General features: G+C 49.7%; 3 protein-coding genes across 3 annotated transcripts; all 3 read right to left on the minus strand.

The window, feature by feature from the left end:
* Positions 1 to 430: 430 nt before the first annotated feature.
* On the minus strand, positions 431 to 2,323 carry TEOVI_000356900 (Bromodomain, putative; the record flags this gene model as incomplete). Its single annotated transcript, XM_067226458.1, has 1 exon — positions 431 to 2,323. The coding sequence occupies one exon, from the start codon at positions 2,321 to 2,323 to the stop codon at positions 431 to 433; it is 1,893 nt and encodes a 630-aa protein (XP_067082559.1).
* A 580-nt stretch (positions 2,324 to 2,903) lies between these two features.
* On the minus strand, positions 2,904 to 4,931 carry TEOVI_000357000 (threonine synthase, putative; the record flags this gene model as incomplete). The annotated part of the gene is made up of 1 exon (XM_067226459.1): positions 2,904 to 4,931. The coding sequence occupies one exon, from the start codon at positions 4,929 to 4,931 to the stop codon at positions 2,904 to 2,906; it is 2,028 nt and encodes a 675-aa protein (XP_067082560.1).
* A 1,954-nt stretch (positions 4,932 to 6,885) lies between these two features.
* Positions 6,886 to 9,156, minus strand: TEOVI_000357100 (inositol polyphosphate kinase-like protein, putative; the record flags this gene model as incomplete). The annotated part of the gene is made up of 1 exon (XM_067226460.1): positions 6,886 to 9,156. One exon carries the CDS (start codon positions 9,154 to 9,156, stop codon positions 6,886 to 6,888), a length of 2,271 nt encoding a protein of 756 aa, XP_067082561.1.
* Between the last annotated feature and the right edge of the window lie 1,013 nt (positions 9,157 to 10,169).

The following is a 10,169-nucleotide window of genomic DNA, read 5'->3' on the forward strand; positions in this document are numbered from 1 at the left end:
TTCCCCTTATTCACGCACCACACGAAGGGAAATTGTCCCACCGCGTCAAAGCACTGAAAGCCGTGTGACAGGTCTGCCGAATATCCCTTGTTACTGAACACGCATCCTTACTACACAAACCACAAATATCTCGAAAAGTTGGAGAAAGCAAACATACTAACGATATCGACAAACTCACAATGGAAAACAGATCGCATGTCTCAGAACAGTAAACTACAAGACAGTAGCCCGACTACCTCCAGTAAAGTGCAAAATGGATGGCCGCAATCGTACAGCTTGGCCCCTCAAGTACACACAAAAGACAGTGTATACTTGAAAGCCAAACAGAGATACTGTGAGGCACAACACCTCAACTCTCGCCCGTGCTTGAACAACCCAACACCCTCGCACACTTTCCTCCGCCATATTACCGACACAAACCCACTCCGTCTCAGTTAAGTTCATTTTCAACCCGTTTAAGGGTTAAAATAACTTCCTCAATAGTGTCTTGCTGCAAAGGCATCTTATCCAGCTTGTTCATCATCGCCTCCAGTTCTCCAAGCCTCTCCACTGATATTGAGGGAGGCGCTCGCCTCGTAAAAGTATCGGAGTCATCACTGCTGCTCGTTGAAGATGAGGAATAATAAGATGACGATGTCGACGAACTGGTCGGCAATGGACTCAACATCTCCGTAGAGGAGTACTCTTCTAATCTCCTCTTACTTCGTTTGGAATCTTTGCCATTATCCCTGCCGCCCAGCCGACCAGACTTCACTTTCGATATACGACTACCCCAATCCGCTTTTTCGCGCTTCACCTTTGGTGGCTTCTGCCTTCGTTCATGATCACTCTTTTCCTTTTTTCTCCTGAGATCAGCTTGCCCCACCCGTCTTCGGCTCTCCTTTTCTTTCTTAAGTGACTTGCGCCCGTGTTTTGCGCGCAGAACCTGGGACGATTTGGACGAGATCGATATTGCTGCCCCTTCCTTTTGACGGCTACTCACGCGATCAGGTTTCTCCCATACGTCATCTTCATCCAGTATCCCGCCCCCTTCGCCTTCACTACCACCGCACGGACGTGTTTCAGTTTTTGTGGAGGTGGAGGACACCAGCGAAAGCCGTAGCCGGGGGCGCGGTGGTTTGCCACTGGGGTCCGCATGTGCGGGCACGGGGGCGTCTTTCCCATTCTCCGTTGATTGTACCGGTGGTTTCCTGCGCAGTACTAACCTACGTCCGCCGTTATTTACCTGATGGCTAACAGTGTCGTCCGTGCGACTGCCGTTCGCGTCACATACAAGCTTCTCATCTGCGCTTTGCACGGCCCCGTCACATGCTGCTTGGTATCGAGAAGGAAATAATGCAGCCAACTCATCAGCAGGAAGCGGCTCCATCGATATACCGTCGCCATTTGCGTCCATCATGCGGCGAAGCACCCCTGTCCCCGTCCCCGTGCGTGGCCCACATCCCACAGTGTCCTGTCCACACAATGTCGAGAAGAGTTCCTGATCCGCTTCTAACTGCTGTTTTTCATACGTCTCTGCATCTCTTACAGCACGATAGCCGATCTTCACAAGCTTGCGACACTGTGCAGCGAGGATGCTATCAGACCCATTGTAGTGTTCACAGTTACAGCTCATCAGGGTTAGGAGTGCCTTAAGATCGGCGTAGTCCGCCACAGTAGCATCCCAAACGCTACAATAGAGTGTCGAAAGGGACACGGGACGCCTTACCCGCTGGTAATAGTTTGGGGCCTCCAGCTCCGTCACCGGCAGCAAAAAATCTGAACCTCCCGTACAACTAAACCGCCACAGCTCATCCACGGCACGGGTCAGACAACACCGCCGGCGCCATGCCCGGCGTTGAGCTTTCATGCCTTCAACTTCACCTAATTTAATCAACTCAGCCTCGCGCTCCGCTTCTACCTCAGAGGAGAGAAGCAAAACCTCCTCCATCAGCCGCTGCACACGTATGGATTCATAGTACGCTGTGACGGCACCGTCCCGGCGCGTGTCCCCAGTTGGCACTCCGTTGGAGAAATTTTCCGAAAGGAAACCATTATTTTCGACTCCACCATTAGCTATGGAACGGCGGTCTTTCCTCCGTCGTGTGGGTATAACAAAGTGTCTACCTCCGGTTGAAGTGGATGGCACAGTAATCTCCGCCCACTTCCTATCCCGCCACTTACACATCAGGGTCGACAGAGTCTCAGAAAACTCTTGGGGGTTCTGCACTGTTGAAAGGTGCTGGGCAAACGCCGTGCAAAAGGTATTACTGATGTCAACAGATACAAGGTGCTGCCACGGTGAACAGGAGGGCGCGCGACGTGCGGAGGTGCCCCCCGACATTGTGGAGGGACAACGAAGAGACCTTTATAGAGCAAAATAAACGGTTAAACAAACACAAAGAGCGGGAAAGAAGGCACATAACCTAGTAAAGGCAAGGAAGAAAAACCATTTCAAAAACGTTTTGGTTAATTGACTAACCTCTGAAAAAATGTTCACGTACGGTCCATTAATAAGAAAGTTACCTTACCCAACCAACTCTCCCCCATGGCAACGAAGCACACACACGACTCCATGGGGGCACTAGGTTTCAATAAATCACGATAAGAAACTAACAACCTCTCGAACAAAATAAAAAATAAAATACGAAACCGCTCACACAACCCAGTAAAGTAAGTAAGGAAAGATCATCCCACAAACGTTTTGTTAAAATGATGCCGCCGTTTTCGTCTTGGTTAATTGACTAACCGCTGAAAAAAATGTTCGTGTCCAGCTCGCTAATAAGGGAGTCACGTCATCTAACCAACTCCCCCATGAAGTTGTATGTGCTTCACCTCCATGGGGGAAGTTGGTGTCAACAAACCACAATACGATAAGAAACTAACAACTTCTCAAACGCAGAATTTCAAACTCTGATATTGTATCAGCAAGAGCCCTCACTGGTGCAAACGACAAAACCAGTTACCTCCTTCCTCAGAAGAGACACATCCCGTGTTGCTACACGCGGTTTGAGAGAGCCGGATCGTGCTTCCACAGTAGCGAGTACCGCGCGCAGGCTCGGATGCACTGCTTCACCAGGGCATAGTGCGAGCACCTTCTCATAGAGATACTTGCAACTCTCTGCTGGGTCAGTTACAGACTCAACACCTTCAGCTCCAACCGCGTCCTCACCGAGAATAGCATGAAGCACCGCCGCAGGAAACTTTGCCCAGTGCGCAGTGCTGGCGATCACGAGGGGTCGTCGGGTCTCTGGATGCTCCCGTCGGTACTCCGTAGCCGCATGGAGGGCGACAGCGGTGTGCGGGTCCAACAGTTTACCGGTCGCGTCAAATATTTTCTTTATAGCCGCAGCGCAATTGGACTCATTACATTTGCTTGACCAAAACGTTTCCTGCATTCTCTGCAGAACCTTGCCGCAAACCTCAAACCTCTTTTCAAACTCAAGTCGTCCCATCTGCTCGGAAACATACTTCGAATCACCGTCAGAGAGTATAAAGAGAAACCGCTCCACATTTGACGCCTTCAATATATCAATTGAAGGAGAAGCGGTAGGTACCAAATGACGGTGGCTGATATCGTAGCAGCCAGTACTTACAAACTCGTAGAGAACGTCGTTGGTGTTGCTGGCGACGATGAGTTTGCCGACGGGGAGTCCCATGAGCTTCGCCACGTACGCGGCGAGAATGTTGCCGAAGTTTCCACTCGGCACGACAAAGTCCACCTTGTCGCCAAATGCAAGGGCCCCTGTAACCTTGTCCCCATTCTGCTGTATACACTTTCGGTATGCCCAGAAATAATATACAACCTGAGGAATCAGTCGGCCCCAGTTGATGCTGTTGGCGGAGGAGAGGCGCACGCCAGCGTCATTAACCAATTCCCTCTCCAGCTTTTCGTCGGCAAACAACTTCTTTACGCTTTGCTGACAAAAATCAAAGTCTGATTCAACACCAATGACGCGAACAGTGGTACCGTTGTCATACGAAATCATATGCATCTTCTGCACTGGAGACACGCCTCGGAGGGGGTAAAACACCATAACACGACAAGGACTCTTCGCGTTAACAAATCCGCTGATAGCTGCGACCCCAGTGTCCCCCGAAGTGGCTGTTAGAATCATGTATTGCAGAGGTTTGCCGGCGGCTGTGCTGGAACTCACAACCTCTCCACCTCCACACCCATTGTTGTCACCGCCCTTCTGGTTCGCGACAGCCGCCACCGCCGTGTCAAAGTAGCGCGGAAACAACTGCAGTGCGAAGTCTTTGAATGCCCCTGTCGGCCCGTGATACAACTCAAGCAGATACATGTTATGCCAATCCGAGTGGTTCTCCGGCACATCCGCCACCGACGTGGCACGCGGATGTATGGGTGTAAGAGGGCACACATCCTTCAACCCGTTCCACCGTGAGGGATCGTATGCCTCCAAGATGTGCTTGGAAAGGATGTGCGGTTTCAAGCTCATGTCTGTCAGCCGCTCCAACAGGGACCGTGCCGCCTCCACGTAACTGAGGTTGGGGGCAGTGCAGAGGTACTTGAGCTGTGAAGCCGTTACCTGTGGAATCTTGCGCAGAGTGAAGAGCCCCCCGTCGGACGCCAGACCGTCACGAATGACACTGAGAAACGATACAGAAGGCTCGACAGCCCCCCGAGTCGACGAGAACTGCCGGTGGCTGACCAACGACGTCACCTCCGTGATGACCTCTTCCACCGTGCTATCCTCACCCCACACAAATCGGCAGTCGTATATTTCCTCTTCTTCTCCAGGAGACTGTCGCTTCATGTCCAACCCGGCAGCCGTTTGGTCGATACAGAGACGAAATACGTCGGAGGGTTCCCCCTTTTCACCATCACGAGGGTATGTGAACAACTGTGGACCCGTTACACTTAGCAGACCATCAACCACGCGCTCCTTCACCTCCACTGAGGCTGTGCCACATACGCGTAAGGTGAGCATTGTCTTTTTTATGTATTGTCTTGGAGCTTTGGTAACTACAATGTAATGTGTGAGAAAGGAGAGTCAGCAAAGGTGGCGGCCAAGTCGGGAATGCCCCCGACATCTTGAGAACTCGGCTACGTGCCGTGTAATGGAAGTCCATGAAAAGAAAATATATGCTACCGTTAATACTGTAAAAACATCGTGTGTGGAAAGCCGTTGCTGGATGCCCCGTTGCAGCCGCGCCATAGAAGCGAAGGCATTAATTGGAGAGGGGAGGAGGGGGAAAGACATCACATTGCGCTGTCTCCGTTGCGAGTAACCAGGGAGGGAGAGCGCATCAAGCCAATGAAGGTCAAACCTTTCAATCTAGCGACAACAGAAGACCTGAAGATTGAGCCGTCCTGTTGTGCCTCGCAGGAAAAACACAGCCGTACATAAACACAAGCATTTATCTACTCGCCTTTCCCTCCTCCCCACTTCCATCTGCACAACAGCTCGGAAGACTCTCACGTCACACCACCTTCCACACACACGCACAAAAACACACCACCCCCTAAAGCATCCCGCAATCACGGGGACGGAACAATAAACCCCACCAACCCGCCGCGGTTTAGTGAACTAACGGCTACCAACGTTCAGAAACAGATACAAGGTAATGAAGAAGCCGGTAGTCACCATGTTTATGTGCATCTTTCACACTTGTTGATGAGTACTGCACAAAGCACCACTGGGAGTTTTCCTCTAATCGCATGAATCAACGAATAAGTAGACGCGGGGCGTTTGTATGTGAGAAACCAATGAAAACACAGACGTAAGTAATATATAAATATATAGAAGGGTACACACACAGGACAACAGGTGAGGGAACTGGGGCATCGAGGTAAACAAGAGTGCGACGAAACGTGAAGTGAAACGGAAAAAGTAACGCGGTACCTTCCTTTTCACACTATTCGCTGATCCTCCTGTAACTGACATTTGCTAACGCCTCGATAAGCCTCCACTGGCCTCGTCTCCTAAAGTCAAAAAAAAAAGGAGGAAGGGAATCGCAGCAACTGCTGGAGCCAGTACACCACGTGATCACCCGATCAATTTCTCTAGCAATCGAAACGGATGAAAAGGAATCCCCTGAAACGTAAATTAGACGAAACACAAACGAACCCGCTGAAGCGATGGGGGGATTAAAGACTCAACACAGCGGCTACCAAAGTGTTGGAATCAAAAGTAATTTTTTTTAAAAAAAAGGACAACGAATGAAAAACTAAAAGAAGGGAAGCAAACGAAAAAAAGAAGAGGCATCACCAAAACGCCCCCACTCCGAAAAAGTCACAAGGTGCACGCAAACAATCACACTTCCTGAATAAGCATCCTTTTAAGGGGAGGAGAAAAGGAAAAAACAAAAAAAACAACACTGGTAATAAAGAGGGGAAAAGTCGCATGAAAGCAAATCCCCTTGTCGGAAGAGGGCGAAACGACGAAAAAGGTCTGCGATGTGCATATAGTTGACTTTACACACAGAAACACATACGTAGTATACCGCAAAGGACATCAGGATAGCGGCGATAATTTTTTTTAAACGCGTATACATTTTTGTCCCCGTGAATAGATTCCAATTAAACCGTCGGTGATAGGAGAAACTCCTATAACAAGGGGGTTAGCCCTGGCGTATGACGATGCGCGCGTCCGTCCGTGCGAAGGGCCTTGGCCCGAAAAATTTAGAATGAAGATTTGAAAATGGTAAAAGTAGAGGGAGGAAAGCAAACGAGAGATATAATGTTCAGACGCTGCGGCGGCTTATCTATCCTTCCTGATGATGTAGTCCCTCTACAAAAGGGAAGAAATTGGTAGCTGCAGCACAACTTCCTCAAATCACTAACATAACCCGCTCCCGCACAAAACTCTGCTGCTTATGCTCCATTCATGCGTCCTGAAACGAACGTCCGCGATCATTTGGGAAGACACACTGTTGAAGGTATTATGTGAGCATGTCAAGTACAGTTTTCAGGGCCTCAATATATCCCACGTCCTTATCCTGCTCCGCGTCTGCATCGCCACCTCGTAGCAGCTCCTCACGTTCGTATGTGAAGGCAAAATCAACCATAACAACACGTGCCGACGTCAACGGGTCGTCGGCATCGTACACAAATAACAAGGAAGAGGTAAAGAAACGGTACACATGATCCTGAAAGAATGCACGGCGAAGTCTCATGATCTGCCGTTTGAAAACTTGTTGAATGCGACTACTGCGTTGCATGAAACGGTAAATCGTGTCCCGAAGCCCATCCAATGACAAGAGACGCCCAGCAAGCTTAGAGCGCGTTTCATATCGCTGCTTGTCGGGACACCACCGCCGCATCCCTGCAAGCCGAACTCCGTAAAGTTTGGTTGTTGTCTGCGCCGCTTTGTGCTCCTTACTTCGTAACTTAGCTTCTGGCGGGTTAAGACCGTACTGCCGCTTGCCCATCTTTAAATCAAGAACGCACGGATGTTGAAAACCGCTACATATGTCTTCGAGCACAATCATCTGTCTGAGCCCAACACCGGCAATCTTTTCGCCCTCTCCCGAGCGGTTTTCGGTAGTTTCACGGGGCGCGCTACTGGTTAATGCGCATTCCTGGGCGCTCTCTACCGCTTCAGCGCGTACGGAATCAACATCACCGGTAGGATTGACCCTCACATGATATAGGCCGTGGTACCGTGGTACAAATGGCGCTAACCTCACCAGGAACTCCCAATTCTTCACATCACGGGAGAAGAGGTGACCCTCTGTACTCGAAGACATATCGTGAGAAATGGGAAATCCGCCTTCGCCACCAACAGCCTCCTCGCCATTGCCCTCCCCGATGTCCTCTGCACAATCGCCGGCAACTCCATACGTTCCTGACGCACCGTGCCCACCAGCTTTCCAGTCACGAGGGGGTCCCACTAACGTATTGCTCGAATCGGGGTCGCCGTCATCGCCGGAAGCATCGCACTCCGCTACAAACTCATCCTCACAGACACCAGGGGTGAGTGGTGCCTTTGTGTCCTCCTCTGTCGTAGCATTCCCCTCCACAACAACCTTGTCATCTACATCCCCCATTTTGTCCCTACAATATGCCGCTTCCTCTGAGGCGTACAGGGCAGCAAAGAAAACTGCATATCGCTCAACGTACTCCTGCACTGGCTTCAACATTTCGTAAAAACTCTCCTCACGACGGGAGCAACTTTCCTTCATGAACACACCGTTGTGCTGAAACGCCAGATGATGACCGCCGATAGATGAGTGACCGCCACTTAAAGTAGCTGTGAATCCCTCAGCTGGTGAGACGGAGGTTTGGCTACCACCGCCCGTGCCGAACAGACCCGTTGCCCTCGCCGTAGAGAAACCATTTGCCACCCGGCGTCGGCGCTGTAATAAGTTGATACAGCGGCCTCCTTCCCCTGGCACCCGACCCAACACTCTACTGGCTACTGTGGAGTTTCCACTAATTCTACAACTGCAATGTTCCGTCTCCGCTTCATCGGAGGGTGTAAACCCTGAGTGGGCATCGTTGTAAGAAGACCGGCTCATGCTGCCATCACGTGGAAGAGGGTGGTTATCGGCAGATTGCTCTGCATGTGCCGGTCTTCTTGCGGTCACAGGAGATTGCGTCACGCTGCAAGATTCTCTTTCTCCATCTAAGCTCGGCCAGTGAACGTCGTCCATCCAACGCCACACGGGAGTTTCCGTCGGTGCATTATTTTCGTCATTGTCACTGCAAGCCGAACACTGGGTACTACCGGAGACTCTGCGCTTACCGATTGTATCATTCGTGCGTGAAAGCTCCCTCTGAACATTACTACTACTCGTACTCTCGACTATGCTTCTTATTTTGTCGATATGGCGACCACTACCAGGACCCCCTCCACCCTCCGCTGTAGGGAAGCCAACTAGCGCGTTACTGTTGTCGCATGCATCGGTATGTAAATCACTACTTCCATTTCCAACACCACTAGTTCTGCGTTCCCACATTGGAACGGTGGTAAAACTGTGGTTCCCATCACTGTGCTTCTGAGCGGGAGTAAGCTCTGCAGAGCTCCTGTAACCGTCAGCGTCATCGGTGCTTCCCTTCGCCTTCTCTAAATGTGAGGCCCGTGCATTTTCCGTCGCTTTTCTAGACACCGACCTGCATTCATTTGACTCGGGGAGATCTAATATTGCCACTACCGATGGCCGTACGGAGCTCCTTAATGAGTTTCTACGTAAATTCTCCTCTTCCCCCATGAATTCGGTACCACTTAGTTATACAGGGGTTGCACTAAAGTCACCCCTCCCCAACACAAACACACACACACACACACACACTTACAAGGGTACACGCGTACCAAATACCAAACAGAGTTTTGTTCTCCCCTCCTGTTTTTGCTGTTACAAGGAGGAGATAACCTTTAAAAAAAAACTTCATCAACAATTGGAGAAACAGAACGGCATATGTGAAAAAGTGAATAAACGAGCAAGCAATGGTTGAATTTCAGGTTGTTAGGATAGCATCATCTCATTATAAATTTTACCGATAACAGTAAATGAGAAGGGTTAACACAGTCGCAAAACTGCGTTCATTAAACACGTCGCAAAAAGGGAGAGAAACACAAACAAAGAATGATTACAGAACAAAACAAAAAAACTACACCCATCCCCCTCCCTCTCCCAACCGTCTTTCCACCCATCCACCCCCCCCCCCCAAACACAAACACACGCACCTCTTAAGTTCATGTCCGGCCATATTTCCTTTACATGAGAATCAACAAGTACATTGCTTTTTAATAAGTAGAGTGAATAATCAGAAGTTCCACTTGTCCACCACCGATTGGTTGCGTATAAATATCATGAGGGACTGAGTAATGATAGCATAATTGTGTCTTCTTTTTTTTCTTTCCTTTTTTTTTGCTTTTAATGAGGCCCCACATGCAAGACAAAACCCCAGTGATACACTTTCTGTTGATTCACCGCTCGCTCCGCAAAATCAAACAAAAAAGTTACTCGTGTCTCCTTGAGCAGCGCTGAAGCAAAACGTTTCTTTCTGTACATTTTCAAACACCGTACTTTTAAATTATGTATCAAGGAGGTTGAAATTTAGGAGAGGGACGGAGGAAGAATTAAACAAAAAAAAAAGTATGGATGAAAACCGCTAGGGGTCGGGGCGACAGAAACCGATTGCTGGTTTCAAAAGCAGTTCAGAAAGACATATTGAGAATGGAGAGGAAAACAAAAGTAGAGGGAAATAGGAGAGAGAGAGA

This window comes from Trypanosoma equiperdum (genome assembly GCF_001457755.1).
Source record: "Trypanosoma equiperdum strain OVI genome assembly, contig: ctg_764, whole genome shotgun sequence".
NCBI classification, from domain to species: domain Eukaryota; phylum Euglenozoa; class Kinetoplastea; order Trypanosomatida; family Trypanosomatidae; genus Trypanosoma; species Trypanosoma equiperdum.